The sequence below is a fragment of the Culex pipiens genome, chromosome 2 (genome assembly GCF_016801865.2).
Source record: "Culex pipiens pallens isolate TS chromosome 2, TS_CPP_V2, whole genome shotgun sequence".
Lineage (NCBI taxonomy): Eukaryota > Metazoa > Arthropoda > Insecta > Diptera > Culicidae > Culex > Culex pipiens.
In genome coordinates, this window is record NC_068938.1 from 167042912 (window position 1) to 167063606 (window position 20695).

Consider the following 20695-nt stretch of genomic DNA (forward strand, 5'->3'; position numbering starts at 1 on the left):
GTCAAATATTTTTTAGGTCATTTTAAAAGGACCTTTAAGCAATCTTTCCGAAAAACATTCCGAAATATTGGCGTGGGACATACAATATGAGAAAATTACTACCGGTTGAATAATATTTTAATTTTGTGTACTTTTTGGTACTGAAATCTTGAGATTTGTTCAACGATTTTTTGCAACGATATCAAAATAGTTTGTCAAGAATCAACATTCTCAGATTTTAGTAGAGAAAAAGAAAATATTAAGTTAATCGATATATTTAACATATTCAATGATTATTTCAAAATAAGTTGCAACAGTATTGATAATTTTTGTCAGTTTCAATTATTTTAAATGCAACACTTTGATTTTTTTGTACTTAGTTTAAAACAAAATGCACATGTTGATTTCTTATAAATAGATTGTTATAACGATTGAATATTTGTTGGAAGAGTTATACTGTCAGTGACTTTTTCTGATTTCTAAAAGCAGCAATTATTATTTTAAATCTTTTTTTGTACCTCGTATTTTTTCCCTGAAAAATGATTTACTTAAAACCTCCAATACATTCGTTATAAGGGTAAAAGATGACTGTGTGTGTATTTTTTTCAGAGAGAACTTGATTAAATTTGGTCAAATTTGAATTGGAAGGGATGCAGTCAAGAATCAATTAAATATTTCTGACTACAAAAAGTTATAATTCTTAATACTTGGGTAAGAGGAAATAAACAGGTTATCATTTAGTAAAATAACACAATAAGAGTTTTCCAATCACAATCAAAAACTTCAAAAACATAATGGCATCTGATAAATCTTAAAAAAAATGGTAATTCAGTGCATACGACTTAAAAAAAACAGTTAAAAATATAAGAAGTTTTGTAAATTAAGCTGTTTTCTAGCAAATACTGAACAACAAGAATTTTTATTTTGCATTTAAGTGACTCCGACTCCGAATCCGACTCCGGGTTATCAGAAATTTTCGGCTCCGACTCCAGCTCATAAAATTTAGCCGACTCCGGCTCCGACTCCGACTCCAGCTGTTCGAGTTTTGACGACTCCGACTCCGACTCCGACTCCAGGTCCCCAAAAAGGACCCGACTCCACCGACTCCGGCTCCGACTCCGACTCCGACTCCACAGCCCTGGTTTTTAGTGATATTCTTCACCACATTGAATACATTTGTCATTGATGAACGGCTTGTGCTTGAAGTTCTTGAAGCTTCTGAAAATTAACAAGATTGAAAAATAACACTTAAAATCAAATTAGATTGAAATTCACCAAAATTCAATAATCTGTCGATTGACTCGTTTTTCAAAGTAAATGGTTATCCCGACTTAGAAAAATTTCAACGATTTTAAAAAAAAATCTTAGTTGTTATATAAAACAAATTAAAATCAGCTTTAACATTTTTGGGTTTCGAGTCATTTTAGCGCAAAAATAATTATTTTGTCAAAATTGGTCAAAATTATCCCATAGTTTCAGAGGAATTTGAAAAACACTTTAATACCAAATAGTGTTATCCGACCATTGATAAATTCTACAAGTTTGCAATATCAAAACAATACCTTAAATTGGTATGATACCAAATTTTGCTCTTGCATAATCCTTATGACAAATTTTAAAGGGTCCAAGAATACCAAAATTTGGTTGATACCAGAGAAAGGTATTATTACACATTTCCCTTGTTATTTACCCATGCTCGGGTAGAGCTGCAATATCTTTCATCGAAATGGTGTCGTTGCCATTCCCGTTTAATTTCAGTTACACTGGAACCCCTCGTTTATTTTGAGGGTCGTTAAATTTATTTTTGGCGACATCTTTACGACTGTCGTCTTTCTTTTCCTATCCACAATCGGGACCTTCTCTAGGGGGGGGGTGTGACATCCTTAGCAGCCACTCAGTACTAGAAGGTCGCCCTCCCATCAAGTTTATAATTGAATCGAATCTGTTCGAACAACAAAAAGAAAAACTACCGAGGGCTGGTCCAGCTAAAAATAGCCCCCAAAAATAGCTCCCCACCACCAGGGGGGTGCAAAAGCTCGGGGACATATATTTCAATGATTTTCCAACAAAACCATATCCACCTTGAGCTCAAAAGAATATCCAGGAGATCTGTTTCGAGAGAGAGAAAGAGGACACCTTCGTATTTCTAAGCTTCTGCTGGGTGCCAACTCTACACAATCGATAAGCAATCCGATTAGGATAATGGAAGCCATACGGTGTGGGAAAAGCTGCGCGGGAAAATCGAGAGCGCGAACGTGCTCGGAATGGGGGATTTTAAAATTTTGCAAAAGGGGTTGATTTTTTAGAGCGGGGGAAGGCGAAAGAATTTGCTGAGGGGTGGTGCGCCAGACTGATTTAGAGAGGTAAAGCTGGGAGCGAAATTTTTGATGATAATTAAACTGTTTAAATGGGAGGAATGCTCGTTATCGTAAATGTTAATTGCAGGGGACAAAAAAAAAACGTTAATTTTGAGCGGTTTGTAATTCGGGCCCAAAATTAAATTCAGAGTTCAACAAATCAACAGTCTCGGAAAATACATTTTAAAATGAATGACTCTCGATATTTTATAGTTTTTGTTTTGTATTTTATCTTTTGGAGATACATGCATTTAAAATCAACAAGAATATTCCAAATTTAGCTTGAGAGCAATTCCAGCATAAAACTGAGATTTTTCAGGTACTTTTCAGTCAAACTTGTAGGAAATTGGACGGAAGAAAAACGACGCAACTTTTATAACATTTTTAGATTATAAGTTTAAAAGTCAAACATTGAAGGTGATGTTATGATTCTTTTTCGTTAATTTTTTTTTGTGAAATTAGCCTAAAAAGCCTCACGAAAAGAGCATGAAAAATTGTTCAACTTTATTTTCTGATGTAAAATCAAATTTGCATTTAAAAAGTATTTAAGAGGCAGTATTTGTAGATTCTGCTCGGTTTGTTCTAGAGGTCGTATCGAGGTGCTCCGATTTGGATGAAACTTTCAGCGTTTGTTTGTCTATGCATGAGATGAACTCATGTCAAATATGAGCCCTCTACGACAAAAGGAAGTGGGGTAAAACGGGCATTAAAGTTTGAGGTCCAAAACACATGAAAAATCTTAAAATTGCTCGCATTTCCGTAAAACTTCATCAATTCCAACTCTCTTAGATGCATTCGAATGGTCTTTCGAAGCCCTTCAAAATGTGCTATAGACATCCAGGGTTGGTTTTACTTTTTCTCATAGCTTTTGCAAATTACTGTTAAAAATGGATTTTTTTAAAACCTTAATATCTTTTTGCAACAGCCTCCAACACCCATACTCCCATAGGTCAAAAGATAGGTAATTTCATGGACTATAAGCCTACGGTATTAACGTTTTGGCCAATCGCAGTTTTTCTCATAGTTTTACGATTTTTCTATAACAAACATTTTACAACGTAGGTTTTTGCCCTGTAGGCCAAGAATACGGCACTTTTTGGTCCAATTTTGTCATATTCGGAATCCTTGGTCAATTTCACGTAAGTTAGAAGTATTGGAGTTGTAATTTTGATTTAAAAAATAATTAAATAAAACATTTTTGAAAAAAGAAATAGATCTTATTTACCCTATGATCAATACGTCAAATTCTGTATCAAGTAGGCGAAAACTTGTTTTACCCCTAATCCGACAAAATGCTAAATAATATTTTAATTAATTTTAAATGGCATTTTTTTAAATCAAATTCTAAATTACAACACCTCAATCTAATGTAAAATTTTCTGAGGATTCCGAATAAGTCAAAATTGAGACCAAAAAGTGCCGCTATGGAGGCCTACAGGGCAAAAACTAACGTTGTAAAATTTTTGTTCTAGAAAAATCGTAAAACTATGAGAAAAACTGCGATTGGCCAAAAAGTTAATACCGTAGGCTTGTAGTCCATGAAATTCCCTAACTTTTGACCTATGGGAGTATGGGTGTTGGAGGCTGTTGGCAAAAGTTATTAAGGTTTTAAAAAAATCTATTTTTAACAGTAATTTGCAAAAGCTATGAGAAAAAGTCAAACCAATCCTGGATGTCTATAGCACATTTTGAAGGGCTTCAAAAGACCATTCGAATGCATCTAAGAAAGATGGAATTGATGAAGTTTTACGGAAATGCGAGCAATTTTAAGATTTTTCATGTTTTTTGGACCTCAAACTTCAATGCCCGTTTTACCTCACTTCCCTTTGTCGTAGAGGGCTCATATTTGGCATGAGTTCATCTCATGTATAGACAAACAAATGCTGAAAGTTTCATCCAAATCGGAGCACCTCGATACGACCTGTTTCACATCGGTGAAAAACTCGCTCTTAAGTGAAATTTTGATGAAGTGCACCGTTTTCAAGCTATAGCCATTTTTTGGTAATTTTTTTGAAAATAGTCGCAGTTATTCATTTTTAAAGATAAGTACCCATGTTTGCGCACTTTTGGAATAAATATTTTTGAAAAGCTGATAAAATTCTCTATATCTTGTTTTTTTTTTAACTTTGTTAATACGACTTTTAGTTGCTGAGATATTGCTATGTAAAGATTTAAAAACAGGAAAATTGATGTTTTCTAAGTCTCACCCAAACAACTCACCATTTTATAATGTCGATATCCCAGCAACTAATGGTCCGATTCTCAAAACTTTCGTGAAATTTTCCAATCTTTTCGAAAACAATATTTTCAAAAATTTAAAATCAAGACTAACATTTCAAAAGGGCGTAATATAGAATGATTGGCCTTTTTGAAATGTTAGTCTTGATTTGAATATTTTGAAAATATTGTTTTCGAAAAGATCGGAAAATTTCACGAAAGTTTCATATTTTAACATTGAAAATCGGATCATTATTTGCTGAGATATCGATATTAGAATATGGTGGGTTGTTTGGGTGAGACATAAAAAAACATCAATTTTTCTGTTTTTAAACATTTGCATGGCAATATCTCAGCAACTAAGGATCGTACCAACAAAGTTCAAAAAAATCAAAATATTTAGCTTTTCAAAAATATTTCAAAAGTGTGCAAACAAGGGCACTAATTTCAAAAAAATGAATAACTGCGACTATTTTCAAAAAAGTTACCTAAAAATGGCTATAACTTGAAAACGGTGCACTTTATCAAAATTTCACTCAAGTACTTTTTGATTGCAAATTCGATTTTACATCGAAAAATGAAGTTGAAAATTTGAAATGAAACCCATTTTATTCACAAAATTCACTATGCCTTAACATGAGTATTTAAGAAAATTATATAATTTATCAGGCAGGGAATGACCAGCTGCCTTAAATGAACAAATTAACAACAACAACATGTTATTTTGAAGTTTATAAAATATATTTTTTCCAAAAAACCCAACGTCATGACACGCTACCGTAAATCGGGGTGACATTGACAGTCATTGTGTTACTTTAAAAGTTATGCCTAAAATTGAATCAATTTCATCTAATTGACTATAATAAGGTTTGTTTGAATATTTCTTTGGAAAATTTTACAATTAAATTTTTTTAGCTAAGTTTATAAACCATGTTTTTTTTAATTTGAGGTAAAGTATCTAACGCCAAATATTATCTAAATATGAATAAATCTAAATATGAAAGAAAAAATAGTTTTGAAATGCACTTTACACTAGTTTAATTATATTGCAATCATTAGTTTTGATAAAACTAAAGCTTTGAAGAAAAAAAAATTTTAGCGTAAAAAATTTTTTGCTGTTATGCACGACGAAATTTTTCAAAAATTGAAAAAAATAAATAAATAAATAAAACACAAGCATGCTAAAAATGATCTAATCGCAGCGGAATTCATTTTAAATACCCAGAAGGTTTCAGCTCGTCACCGTCGTGCTAACTTGTCGTACGTGCATTTTGGGCCAAATTAAGTTAAGAACGCCATTTTGTGCAGCTCACAATGCCTCATCTTTTGACCTTCACAGATCCCCAAAATTCGATTTCAATCCTGAGATATTCAATAAAAACCGAAAAAACCTCGTGCATTGTTGTCATTCTTCATATAAAAGAAGTTTCAATCTTGTCGTGCTATCTTGTCACTCCCTGAAAATTGATGTAAGTGCGACAAAGGGCAAAGGGATTTCAGGTCAGGATGCGTTTGACGCACGTACAAGTTAGACTACCGTAAACATTTTTAATTATAACTCGTGACTCCAGCAACCAACTTCAACCAAACTTTGGGACAATGCACAGACTGGTCAGCCAAACAAAACGTGTTTGTTATTGTTTACATTGCGTGCTTTCGTTTTTGTTTATTCAAGGTCAAACGCGTTTTTCTCGGAACGTCAAAATGGCAGGTGCGACATGATAGCACGACGACGTCGAGCTGAACCTTTAAACCATAACATCAATATCCGGATTTCACTTTAGTCAGTTAGCTCCACGAGTCTTGAAGCTCCTTTGAAATGTTTGTAAACGTTACTTTTGTATTTTTTGTTATTTAATAAAGCTTTATTACCTACAAAAATGTGTTAAAAAAAAATTTGTTTAAAATGGAACAATCATTTATTCGCAACGGATCATCATTCTGGTATAAGAAAGTATAAACTCTTCATTTGTAAAGGGATGCCATGTCCCTCCACCTGGATAATTCAGGTTGCTGTAAAATAATCTCTTACTTAAATGATATTTTTTGAGATCTATAACCTTTCTTACCAGAGAAAGCACTGCTTAAACCACCATCCTCCAAATCTCTGCGCACATTTAATATCACCAGGATCGTTATTATCATCAAACGTTGAGAACTTCATGCCGTTATGGTGGCTGAACATGTCTCCAGTCCGCCCGGCCTCCCACCACAAGTACCCTTCAACCGCAAGTCTGTACTTGTCGTCTTCTCCCGCCACTCCAAACTGAGAATATCGTGCATACTTATAGCGCCCTGTTCCATCCTTCATTTCGACAGCCAGCTCACACGATCCGCTGCCCGTGATCTGATGGACGGCCTCGAGGCTGAGCCAGAAACTGTCGTCCATGCCGACCGTTCCGAATCCATCCCGGTATTCGGCCCAGCTTCTGTTAAAATCGAGGGTACGATCAACTCGTTGCTGAATCACCAGCCAGCCACCGTTGAAGGAATCCATCTCGCAAAATACTTGCACGTTTGGGTTCTGCATCCGGAACACACCGGATGTTGAGGGTTGCTTGCAGGAAGTTATGATCGGTCCATGCTGGTTAGAATTGTTGCAAACCGTCGGTACATCAGAGATAATCCCCTTGTTCTTTGATTTTTGACTCATCGTCAAGGTTTCGTTGAGCTTCTCCAGCTTGGCAATTCGTTCTGAAAGCCTGGTGGAAGACGGATCAATTTAATAACAGTACTTGTGTAAACATTCCACATTCAAACTTACCTGGAAATATCTACATTCACATCATGAAATTGATTGTTATAAAGCTTCTGATTTTTAAAGAACGTTGCTTCCAATTTTTTCAATGAATTTGATAATCTGTGATTGATGAGGACATATTTTATAACCATAATTTATTTTATAAAAATACTTACGCAGTAAAATTGCTTGCAATGCTCTCTGCTAAATTGGCAAATCTGTAATAGGAATGCAAAGTTTACTTAGCAAGTTGTTAATTTTCTCTACCTTACTTAAAAGTTACCTTTCTTCAAAATTTTCCAGCCGATCGCAACCAACATTTTTCACATTTTCCACCTGTTGTTGGGTTGAGCTTTCGGCCAAAACTATCAGCAAACATTTCACAAGTAATATCAAAGGTATGGTTCTCATGATGACTTCAGGGCGCCTCAACCATCACAACTTATTGGTTTTAAATCAGAAAACTTGTGCCATGTGAAGACCAAACTGTGAGACGTTTTATACTTGTTTTGCACTGATAAGGTAATTGTGCACAATCAGAATCAATCTAGAGTAGGTAGCGGAAGTTTCTGTTTCATGAGCAAGAACAACTTAGTGGGCACTTGAAATGAGAAATCGTTATCTATTTCAACCACAGGTCACACTTTAAAAAACACCGATTTATACTTTAATCTGATTGCATTTCTAGAAAATCTTCTCTTTCACAATAACAGACAAAAACCGTCAGGTTCAAACGCCCCCCAGACAAACCCCAACCACCCACTTGGTGGTCCAGCTTTGCCAGTAACATTCCAATGAATAGCACCGACCCCCCGACCTGTGTGAGAGAGAGTCACAGCCGGTGTGACCCCATTGAACTCGGGTTAGAAATCTCGTAAAACATTTCAATCAACATACGTCTAAGCCGGGAAATATTAAATTCCTGAGAGGTTAAAATTCCAACAATTTGACCCCACCCCTCAAAAGGTTAAGGAGTGCCCTTTAAGCCCGTACGTTGTGAGCGTCTGTCACTTGCTTTGTGTTTGCGACGTCACAGTAATGGCACGAACATAAAGCACAGATGACACGAATGCAAATTTTCCAATTGCATACGTATGGGATGCACTTGGTGGAGATTTGCAATTGCACCCCCAAAAGCACGTGAGTTACTGGAAAACTTGCTTTGTGGAAATAGGGTGATCTTTACATTCAGTTCTTTATCTTTACTCTTATTTGTTCTTTGAGAAGTAGATTTTTCTGTTAATAAATTTGATTTTTTAAATTTTAGTACAGAGAATAAATTAACAATCAGAAAAATGGCGAAAAACATGTTTGGTATAAAAAACAAATTTTTCAAAGTTTTTGTCTCAAAAAAAAAGGCGGAAAAAAACTTTTTGCGATGCTGAACATTGAAAATTTACTATAATTCTAAATATTTTAAATTGAGGTCAATCATGCTAAAGTTAACATTGAAGATTTGGAAGATTTTGGAATGAACATTTGTATTGAGCCTGATTTTTTGGATTGTTCTTGAAGGGAGGAGAGTTAAAATGATTAAATATCTTCTACATTTTTTTTTTGCGCAAAAGCTGTTCTTCTCGGAAGCTTATAACTTTTCAGCAAAGAATCCTAAAAGTATGGTGTACGGACGATTTTTCAAGCGATTAGAGGAAGGGGTTCCCGTGGTCAAAATGAGCTCAAATTTGGCATTTAGCCTAGTGATGGGTCAATTTTTGATTTCAGGGGGTAGCCCAGAGAAAGCTTGGATTTGGACCACCCTAATGAGGATCCAATAGAAATCCAATGCCTTTAAACGCGTTTCCTAAAAAAATCTATATCTGAAACATTCTTTAAAAAGTAGCGAATTGGGAAGGATTTATCAATACTGAAAATGTAATTTTTTTATAAATCAACAGTTTTTTGAAAAAAAAAACTGAAAATTCAAGTAGTATTTATATCGCATTTTAAAAAGTAGATTTTTTCAATGTTTTTGTGATTTACGTCATTCTTACTTTTGTAAAATATTTATTTAATTTTTCCTCCATATTTCATTGATTCAAATACGAGAACCTTGGATTTTGCATGGAGCAGTGGATGTGATCAAATTGTTTAGTTTTAAAGAATTTGAATATTTTTTAAACTTGAATTGTAAAACTTATATCTGGGTTTTTAAATGTGATCGGTTAACATTCAAGATTAATCCCAGTACAATTTTGTTCAATTTAGCATACAATATTTATAAATAAAAAATGAGTTTTCATTTTATAAAACCATGAGCATTAATTCAAATAGGAACAGTTCATTTCATTTCATTGTTCAAATTATTCCACAAACTGAAAATTTATGTCTTAATTTTTTTTATAATAACTTCAATCTTATGGTAAACATTGAGTCTAAGATTATAACATTTGATTTTTTTTCTTGATTCAAGGGAGGAACGATAAATGTTGAGAACCAATACTTTTAAAGGTAGTAAAAATCCGACGTTTAACAACTTAACATTTTAACATTATTTACAGCAAACCGTATAAAAACTGTTTTCTAAAATTAAAGGAATCAATAAATAAATAGGTCATTTGCAGATACTAAGTTTTAGTGCGTCCATCCCGGGAATTCCCGGGACAAAAATCCCGGGATTTTTCCAAAACCGGGAATTCCCGAATCCCGAGAATTTTCATAAATTGTCCAGGGAATTCCCGAAATTGAAAAAAATCTAATTTTGGTCTGAAAATTCTAATTTTGTTGTAGAAATAGATGAACAGTAAAATACATAGTAATCGATATGAACTTTAAAGCATTAAAATTTGTATTCGGCAAATGTTGTTGTTGTTGTTGATTTTATTAGGGGAACTTTAACCCTATGGGTCATTCGCTCCCGAATCCGGCATATATCAGCTTTAATTTGAATGATAAGGGAAAATTGATTATAATTTAGTCATATATCCGCAAAATGCCTGGCGCAATAAATATTTTCTATTTAATTTTACGTATTTTTGAAGACTATTTATCATATTTATATTTATGATATTAAAATTGAAAATTATCATCTTAAATTATTTTTCATCAAACTCCAGATTTTGGGGCAAGTAACGAAATAAGACAGCTATTTAAGAAAAAAAATTGCATCGTGTTTTGAAAAACTTTGGTTAAAACAGGAACAGAAAAAAAATTTAGTACACCGATTTCCAAATGTATTGCTCTGAAATCTCCTGTACCTTTTCAGCCTGTATTCCTGATTTTCCCTAGTTGACGGTAGTAACTTAAAGAGAATTATTAAAATATGTTTTATATAAAATAAAACATTCAAAAGTTATCTAAAATTTTGCATTGACTGTTTTTTTTAAATATGAAGGACAATAGCTTACAGGACCTTTTTTTTCAAAAAAAAAAAAAACTCTTGTTTTGTTGTCACTTCTCGTTTTTGTAGATATTTTCAAAGAAATTTGGCTAGCTTTTCTAGTTGTGGCATATATTAAAATATATAGAAGAAATTTATTTATAAAACACTTATTTAATTTGAATGACATTGAAAATTTAAATTTGAACTTTTTTTAAATAAAAAAAAAACAATTTTAATTTCTTTTAAGTTATTTAAAAATTGTCATCCTTGTTTAGATTGTCACCAATTATTATTATTGAGCTTGAAAACATATCAAATATGGGTAATTCTCTACCAACTCACACGAAATCGGGAAAAGTTGCCCCGACCCCTCTTCGATTTGCGTGAAACTTTGTCCTAAGGGGTAACTTTTGTCCCTGATCACGAATCCGAGGTCCGTTTTTTGATATCTCGTGACGGAGGGGCGGTACGACCCCTTCCATTTTTGAACATGCGAAAAAAGAGGTGTTTTTCAATAATTTTGTGTCCAAGGGACTTTTATGTAAAATTAGACGCCCGATTTGATGGCGTACTTAGAATTCCGAAAAAACGTATTTTTCATCGAAAATAAAAACATTTAACAAGTTTTAAAAACTCTGCCATTTTCAGTTACTTGACTGTAAAAACTTTTGGAACATGTCATTTTATGGGAAATTTAATGTACTCTTCGAATCTACATTGACCCAGAAGGGTAATTTTGTCATTCAGAGCAAATTTTTTCATTAGGGTTATTTTAGAGTGTAACAATGTTCTACAAAGTTGTAGAGCAGACAATTATAAACGATTTGATATTTAAACATAAGGGGTTTGCTTATATACCTAAATCTCGAGTTGTCGCGATTTTACAAAAAAAAAATTTTTGTAAAAGTTGGTCGTTGTCGATCATGGCCGTTCATGGTCAATCGCGACAGACACGGACGACGAAACAAAGAGAAACGCAAAAGGTAACTGACCCTATTTTTTTGGATTGTTCTTTAAGGAGGGTGAGACAAAAACAATGATAAATATTTGCAACAGCCTAAGTTAAAATGATTGAATCAAATTATCAAACTGTCATAAAAAAATCAATACATTCCATTGCATTTAGGATTTTGGAAATCTTATGATAAAATTTTTGATATCATCTTTTCGCTTATAGCTATTTCGAAGGTTATTTTGTAACTTTTTTCTTCAGTAGATTTACTCGATTCTTCAAGCACCCAATCAAAACAAAAAAATCAAACCATCCACATTAACGACCCCCGGGTCTTTTGTGGTCTCTATTGCAAGTTTCTGATCGAACCTAGGAGTCCGAAGGCTTGAATGGGGAGAGCACACAAACCTCTTTCTACTCCAAGGAACCTTCCACCCCAGTGTTTGAACTGACGACCTTCGGATTGCGAGTCTAACCGTCGCCAGCGATTCCACCGGAGTAGGCTTGGTTTGGTGTGTTGTTTGTACTTATGGCATGGAGACGACTCCTACACCTGGAATGACATAACGGCCTAACCACCAAGGCCGGGACCGACATTTTACTTCCTCATCCGATGGAAGGTTGGAGCAGATGGGAATCGAACCCAGAATCATCCGCTTACAAAGCGGACAGCGTAACCATTCGGACACGCACTGCCACTTCAAGCACCCGCAAACTTTGAATTAATCAGCTGTTGAAAGATAGTCCACATCTCAGCTTAGGATAGTAACATCACACAAGTAGGGGAACAGCATCTAATTCCAGCGTGCCTCTAATGTTGCCATATCAGCACTTTGACATTCAATTACAGCCCATTAAAAGCGTTGTCAACTGAAATCGAGTGATAAAAAGCTCAATAAGAAGTGAGCAAGCAATTTAAGTTTTTTAAAAAGTGAAAAATCAGCTAATTTGACGGAGTTAGGAGCGAGTGCTTAACCTGCCAAACATACGAGAATTTCCCCTAATCCTTATACAACGAAATAAATAAAATGAAATAAAATGAATCGTTTCGCTAAAAAAATCTTTCATCTGCACTTCGACTAGTTAAGCTCTTTCTACATACTTTTTCTACATTGATTTAATTTTTCACCATATTTCATTGTTTCAAACACGAGACCCTTGAATTCTTCATGGAGCAGCGGTTGTGAATTGTTTAATTTTAAAGAATTTAATAATTTTTTAAACTTGAACCGTAAAACCCCTTCTCTCTGGTAAAACTTCTATCCATATTTTTAAATGTGATCGGTTAACATTCAGGATTACTTCCAGTACAATTTTGTTAAATTTAGCATAAAATATTTATGAATAAAAAATGGATTTTTATGTATTATAGCCATGAGCATCAATTCAAACAGGAACAGTTCATTTCATTGTTCAGTTTATTTCACAAACTGAAAATTTATGTTTTAATATATATTTTTTTCCTTTTGATGAGCAAACTTCAATCTTATGATAAACATTGAGTCTAGGATTATGATATGGGGAATGAAGGTCTTGAAAATAAGTCAAGGAACGATAAATTTGGAAAACCACTACTTTTGAAGGTAGAAAAACTCCGAGTTTAAACAACTTAACATGTTTTCTAAATTTGAAGAGATTTATTGTGAAAAAAAAAATTCTTTTCAAAATTGAATTTGATGGTAAATAAAAATCATTTATTTTATCAACAGTAAACCGTATAAAAACTGTTTTCTAAAATTAAAGGAATCAGGAAGGAAAGGAAATTTTGTTAGGGTGGCCCCATACATTTTTCCCTTAAAAGTTAGACATTTATAAATGAAGATATCGCGAGTTTCAAGAAAAAAACCCCTGAGATTTTTTCAACGTTTGTAGTGTAGAATTTGGCGCTTAGAATTTGACTTGCGCTTTTAAGAGCTATTTTAGTTTTAAATTAACATCATTTTTACCATAAAATTACTGTAACTATTGACCCTAAAGTCCAAATTGACTTGTCAAAAATTAATAATGTTTGTTTGTTAGAGTTCTAAACGTGCCTCGAACATCACTTTTCTCGATAACCTAACCCTGAATTACGACGTCGTTACGAAATGAGAGCATTCGAAAGACGCAATATTTCACAGATTGTTGATGTTATTTTTCTCGTAAAATGAGTGAAAACCGATCGAAAATCAACTTTGTTTACAAAAGCTAATCTGAGATTTTTTTTAACTTTAAGTTATATATTTTATATCTTTTTTTTAAGTAAAATATTTAAGCCACAGAACAATGATAAAATGTTTGATTGGTTGATGCAAAAGAAAAACTCAGACTTTTTTTTCTTTTTGACAATAGCATATGACGAAATTCTTTGGATTTATTGAATGAACTTCTTATTAAAAATATCTTTTTTGATATCAGAGAAAGCTCACCAAATCAAAAAGCCCATTTTTAAAAGATTCTATTTTCTCTGCATTTCAAAATATCTTAATCCACTGAAAAGTTTTCAACGCTCAACGACATTCTATTAAAATAATATCACTCTAGTGCAAATTTCCACAATGCAATGTAAAACCTCGTCAACACCACGTGCTTTCTACTACCCCGGCTGAGCTTTCATCGAATACTTCTTAGTGCTCGTGCCACACGGCATCCCAATCTGTCGAGCGAGCAATTCCAGACACCCCGTAGTGTGAGAGGAAAACTCCGGAAGTAGTACGCTTCGGTATGATTCCGGGTTTGCTGGAAACGGTAGATGATTTTCCTCCCGTTGCAGAGATGCTGCCCCTTCTGCTTGGTGCTGGCTGTTATGTAATCACATGTAACAGTCAGTGATTTTTCACTTAATGATCCGGGGGAAAACGTCGCGATGAGAAATGTTTCGGAATTAAAGTGACAGGTGCGAGGAGCTGGAAAGTGGATTATTGTGATAGGCAAGAAAATTATAATTATCTGCATAAAATTATCATTTTTTTTTCAACACAAGTACTTTGCAAATGTTTTCACCGGAAGAGAATTGGAAAACTTTTCCAATGAATAATTCGCTCAAAATTATCCTTTTCTCACTTCGACAGTGTGCGGTTGAAGGCGATACTTTGCGGTATTATGCTAAAGATGGAAATTTCATCTCCTCAACGCGCAACCAGCCAAATTAGGAAGTTTGCTTCCGCAACATGGCATGAATAATGACAGAACAAACAATTTGCCACATCAAAAAAAAAAAAAAAGATACAAAAAAAGATCGATCGAAGTAGGTCGCGCAACAGGAAGGTCGTGAAAATGTTTTCTCGCGTCATTTTTGGTGAAAAAATATTTTTCAGTAAAAATTGAAAAAGTTTAAATTATTAAAAGTCGTCGGTTAAGTTCTGTTCCGTGGTTCGCCGCGTACCGTTAATTCTACGAAGAAGAAGAGGAGTGTCCCCCACCAAATGGATTAGTGTTTCCAAAAGAAAAGATTTTTTGCGAAGAAAAATTCAACGGGTTCAAAGGGTGCAGTTGAAAAGAAAATGCCTGGTGTTTTACGGAGTGCCATTTGGATCAAAGAGACTTGGAAGTGTTCGAAGAGAGTTGTGACCTCGGGAAGTTTGAAAGGAGATGGCTATCGGTTAAGAGTCCGATGGCGATGGCGTTGGAGTCCCTGACGCAGTCGGAAGCTGTTAGACGGATTGACTGCAACGGAATAAGTTTGCGGATGTACAGCAGAATTGCAGAATCCCGGTGAGGAAGTTCCATTTTTGTTTTTATTTAACATATTTTATATTTCTTCATATTTGTCAAGGCATCGACATCTTTTTTATTTTGTCAAAGTTAAGAATTTCATGGCATTCTTGACTTTTTTAAAATCCACACTGTTTTGATTGATTTTTGTTCAATAAAAATTTTCTGCACTGTGCAAAAATTTCACATGATATATTTTTTCAAATTTAATATAAAATTATTAATTTGTTATTCTTTGTTTAAATTGTGGTAAAAATTGGAAAATAATTCTGTTTTTCTGATTTTATAATTTGAATAAAATAAAATCAAAAGGAAGAAAAACTTTTGTACGATATGGTTTCAGCTGCTTAGAATTTGTATCATGAAATATTATGACCGTGTCTATTTATATTTTGTTACGACACCTGAGAATCAAAACAACTTTTATCCAGAGTTAAAATGTTCAGAATAAAAAAACTTATTCAAATCAATGGGAAATTGAACAATTTACTATCGCCGTTTTGATTAATTTGTTATTTCAAATTTTAAAAAGGAAGTATGGGTGATACAGGGGTTGTTACAAACATTTCAAATGACTGAAGTAGTGAGTTGAATATTTTTCTATATTGATGTTTTTAAGAGGTTATGGAGCTCAATTTCCTCTCCATCGGTTCTTCCATTTTTCCTTGCATTTGAAGTAAAAAAAAATCAAATTATTTGAAGTATTGAAAGGTATTAGAAGTATTGAAAGTATTTAAAGTTTTTGAAATATTAAACAAAAAATTAGTATTTAATTTATCTGAAATATTTCAAGTACTTAAAATATGTATTGTCTCTTAAGTCTTAGTATTTAAAGTTTCCAAAGTAAATAGTGTATTTATAGTTTTTAAGTATTTAAAGTAATTTAAGTATTTCCATAGAGAATTGAATGTATTCAAAGAAATTCAAGGATTCTGAGTATTCAAAGTAAAAATATGTATTCAAATTAAATACCAATTAAAAGTATTCAAAGTATTTATTGTATTTAAAGTTTTTATACCATTTCAAGTATTTAAAGAAATTAAAGTATTTGAAGCATTTAAAGTATTTAGAGTATTTAAAGTTTTAAAAGTATTTAAAGTTTTTAATGTATTTCCAGTATTTAGTTCTTTAGGTATTTAAAGTATTTAAAGTATTTAAAGTATTTAAAGTATTTAAAGTATTTAAAGTATTTAAAGTATTTAAAGTATTTAAAGTATTTAAAGTATTTAAAGTATTTAAAGTATTTAAAGTATTTAAAGTATTTAAAGTATTTAAAGTATTTAAAGTACTTAAAGTATTTAAAGTATTTAAAGTATTTAAAGCATTTAAAACATTTAAAGCATTTAAAGTATTTAAAGCATTTAAAGTATTTAAAGTATTTGAAGTATTTGTAGTATTTGAAGTTTTAAAAGTTTTTTTAGTATTTAAAGTTTTTCAATTATTTGAAGCTCTAAAGTATTTAAAGTTTTTAAAGTATTCAAAGTTTTCAAAGTATTTATAGTTTTTAAAATATTTAAAGTTTTTAATGTATTTCAAGTATTTCAAATATTCAAGTGAAGTTTTCAAAGTATTTAAAGTATTTTAAATATTTCAAGTATTCAATGTATTTGAAGTATTTAAAGTTTTTAAAGTTTTTTTATGTATTGAAAGTATTTAATTTTTTTAAGTATTTCAAGTATTTAAAGCATTAAAAGTATTTGAAGTATTGAACTTATTAATAGTATTTATGGTTGTTAAAGTATTTTAAGTATTTAAAGTGTTTAACTTGTGGAAGGACACAGAGCTCTATTTGCTCTCCATCTGCATTGACTATTTCTTACCCTGATATTCTGTTCTTCTTTTGCTCTCCCTACCATCTGTCTCTTTTATGTCCTTGTGAGGGGATCATCGATCCATCCGCATTGACATACTATTTTTTCATTTTTCTTCTTACTTTCTTTACATTTTTCATTGCTTTTTTCACACTTACTACCAGTCTTTGTGAGGGGATACTGAGCTCGATTTGCTCTCCATCCGCATTGACCTTTTCTCAACTATGATTTTCCTTTTTTCAGTAGTTAGAATCAAAGCCGGGGATCGGGGAGGGAGCATCAGGGCAGTGGACGGTATGCTGTAATGGCGGAGACTGGATGTGGATAGTGGAAGACCAGAACTACGTCACAAGGGGGAAATAGTTTAGTAATTGTACAATTCTCAAGGATTGTCTAATTACTACATCTATTGACCTCTGTCAGTTTCCAGCTGTCTGCCGCGCCCTTTTAGGCCCCCAACAGGGTGCGAGCCCTGTTTTTCAGCTTTGTCAGACTTTTTTCGGAGTTATTGGAGGTTACTGTCGGAAGGAGATTCTCTTCCCCTGAGGACACCGTGAGTGATTTTGCTCGTTCGCGTCCAACCACCCCCTTTTGGCCCTTCATACGGCAGTAATTTGAAGATGCTCCCTTTAAGTCTGAGCCACTGTAATTCTAGGCAACCGCTACATAGGTCATCCTTGTGGCCCTGTTGGTTATCACATCAAATCAAATCAAATCAACAAACAATTTGCCACATCAAAAGTACATTTTGTTCCCAAGGGAGAAAAAAAAAATCCATCCCCTAAAGAACAATCCCCGTCCATTGCTGAATCGCTGATGATATCGGAATTATTCCGCTCGTTTTCCATTTTCAATTTTAATATTTCTTAAATTCCACCGTTTTTCCTCATCACCCCCTGAAGTGGTCGTTTTTCTCCAGTCGAGCAAGGACTCATTTGCGAATTTTCCCACCCTTGAGGGAGTGAGTGAAATTTTCCCACGGACCACGTCAGCCATCGTGCCATTTTTAGAGCTTTCGTGCCTGCAGCGTGTTTTTGTGGGACTGCGTTTCAAGTTCCGTTTCATTTCTTTTTTTTCTGGTGACGTCGAGGACACCTTGCCTTGGTGCGCTTATTATCCTTGGCTAGCAATTTCACGCCGGTGACGGCGGCGGAACCTTTTGGGACGGTTTTTCCTGTCTTTATAGCGGTTGAGCTCTTTTTTTTCGTTGCGTTGATTCGCACAGTCTAGCGATTACAAATCGTTTCGTTTTAATTTGAGTTGAGAAGACCTCATTTAACTTTGATGAAGTCGACGAAGTTCAGTTCAAACAATTAAATAAAAAATAAGCATTAAAAATGTTCAACAATGAATCTATCCTCATTTTCAATCATTCTTTTCCCCCCCTGAACTCTCACATTTTTCCACGTCACAGGACCAACCCACCCACGGTGGTGTGCTGCTCCAGCAGCACTTCAGGAAAATTAAAAGTCGAATTAACACAAAGCACCTCCGCTTACTTTTCTATCTCGCCGTCTCCTTAATTCATTATGGGAAAAAGTTGGCACAATATCAACCAACCCCATCTACCTTATGCGAGGAAGGGATCTTTTTTTTCATTTAACCAAGAAAGAAAAGAAAAAAAAATACTAAATTTTCTGGAGCGAAACATTGCACACAAAGTTGGTCGTCGAGTTGCGTCCCGCTGCGTTGGCTAGGCCCCCTCAGGGGGAATCGTGGGTGGCTTTTCCCGACCACCGAGATCCGGTGATGATGACGATAACAGTCTCAGTGGGTGCACCGTTTCCCACCAGGTGGAAAAAGTGTGTCGAAAGGAAGGGAGAGGACGAACATCATAATGATAACGTGTTCCATTGCGACGATTGTTTTAGGTGCTATTTTTGAATCCTTTGGAAAAGCTCGCAGTGAGAAGCTCTTGCTCCTGTTGAGGGGTGGGGTGGGTGAGTAATTTGAGAATCACCACTCTTTGGCTTGAGTGAGGGGTGCGGGGCAGTCGTTTGACTTTCGAAGAAGCGAGCTTAGGTGGGTAAAAAGATTAAACTAATTAGTTTTCGTAACGGGATAATCTTGGCGACGAGTTAACGAACTGTGGTGACGTTGGAAAACACAGAGAGAGAGGGGAAAAATCGATAGTTTTTCCCAGGGTTGGAAACCCGGGTTTATCTACAGAGGCTTCCTTCCATGAGGACAATAGAAAAGGGATTAGAACGGACAAAGCCCCCGCGACAAATCAGCTTTTGCAGAAGGTGATGGAAAGGATCAAGTGCGGTAGAAGAGGCGTTACATGCGAATTCAAATTATTTGAGTTCAAAATTTTTAAGTACAGGTTCAAGATGACACTTTAAACTAAAGTATTATTATTTATTCTCAGGCCCTGCCCAACGCCCGGCCCGTAAAGCCATTTCATCCGGCCCGTGGAGGCTTTTCAAAATAGTTCTATAACCGGCCCTTAAGGCTGTTCATGAAATATTCAAAAAAAATAATTGAGTGTCAAAATTTTAGATAAATTTTTATGTTTGCTTCAGAAAAACAATGTTGCAGGACCTTCATTTAACATAGAACAACTTTTTCCAAGACACCATATTTTTAGGATTTTTTGCTGAAAAGTTAAGAGCTTCTGAAAATAATATAAAACTGAAAAATGGCGCAAGAAAACAAAATTATCCATTTCGTAAAAATGTAAAATATATTTTTTAAAAAAATTGGAGAGTTTTTGTTTCGGTTTTTTGCACGCACGGATTGTTTCGCGGTCAAGTTCACGGTGTTTTCCGGGTTAGTGGCCATATCACGATGGCGAAATCGTGCGTCTTTGTGTCGCCGAGTGCTCCGGGATCGGCCATGCTGTAGCCGACGTGAGAATGGCGGAGATCTGGACGGAAATCTTGATGACGTCGGAAGATGGCGAATCCTTCCGATGGACTTCTGATGCACTTTTCGACGCGGGATTTTGGATGCGCACTCGGGAAGTTCTTTCATCTTTGCACGACGGTTTGCGTTACAGCAATCTTCTTTTGCAGGTGAGAAGTGGACGGGACTTCTCCGTTTAGGTACGGTACTGCGGCGGCAGGAATGGCGCTCGGGCCATTTGCATTTTGAACGGGTTTTACACGGCGCCATCGCGAACTTACTTAACCGACGGAACTTTTCTTCGACTTTGCGGTTCCCGACACACAATCCGGTTCGATCGGACCAAAATGTTAACGCACATCGTAGCGGATGTGGTCCTGTGTGTCGGGGGTGAAACTTAGTGATCCGGTAAGTTACAGAAAAGTCGCGATAACTAGGGGATGAACTTTATTGCACAAAAAGGTACCGATTGGCGGTTACAAATATGGTTTTATTGCTCTACTTAACTTGCCCCTGAGGAGGGGTGACTGTCCCGGTCGACCATCTGGTCAGAAGTGTCTTGTGGTTCTTGATTCTAGTCGATCCTAGATAGTCAAGTTAAATGCGACCGGGATGTCTACAAACTTTACAAAGACAAACCTATTCGTGTCCTGAAACGACTACAAACATTGAACATAAAGGTACACGAAGGGCTACTGAGATTGTGTGTGTGGGGTTACATAATCTACAGTGTTGTCTGGAAGTGTTTTTCTACTAATCGTCAAATTTGGTTAACTGGGC

General features: G+C 34.7%; 2 protein-coding genes across 12 annotated transcripts in view; one reads left to right on the top strand and one right to left on the bottom strand.

The window, feature by feature from the left end:
• The window catches only part of LOC120421730 (alpha-catulin), a 309434-nt gene that overhangs the window by 137793 nt on the left and 150946 nt on the right, over positions 1–20695 (top strand). The gene's annotated exons all lie outside the window — the stretch shown is intronic.
• LOC120421731 (fibrinogen-like protein A) lies at positions 6464–7752 on the bottom strand. 2 transcript variants are annotated; one of them, XM_039584993.2, is made up of 5 exons: positions 7577–7752; positions 7470–7511; positions 7318–7413; positions 6623–7255; positions 6464–6566 (listed from the first exon to the last, which is right to left on the bottom strand). In XM_039584993.2, exons 1-5 carry the CDS (start codon positions 7702–7704, stop codon positions 6473–6475), a joined length of 993 nt encoding a protein of 330 aa, XP_039440927.1. In that variant the 5' UTR covers positions 7705–7752; the 3' UTR covers positions 6464–6472. The 2 variants fall into 2 exon arrangements, with proteins under 2 accessions (XP_039440927.1, XP_052564574.1); XM_052708614.1 differs by lacking the exon at positions 6464–6566 and having other exon boundaries at positions 6619–7255.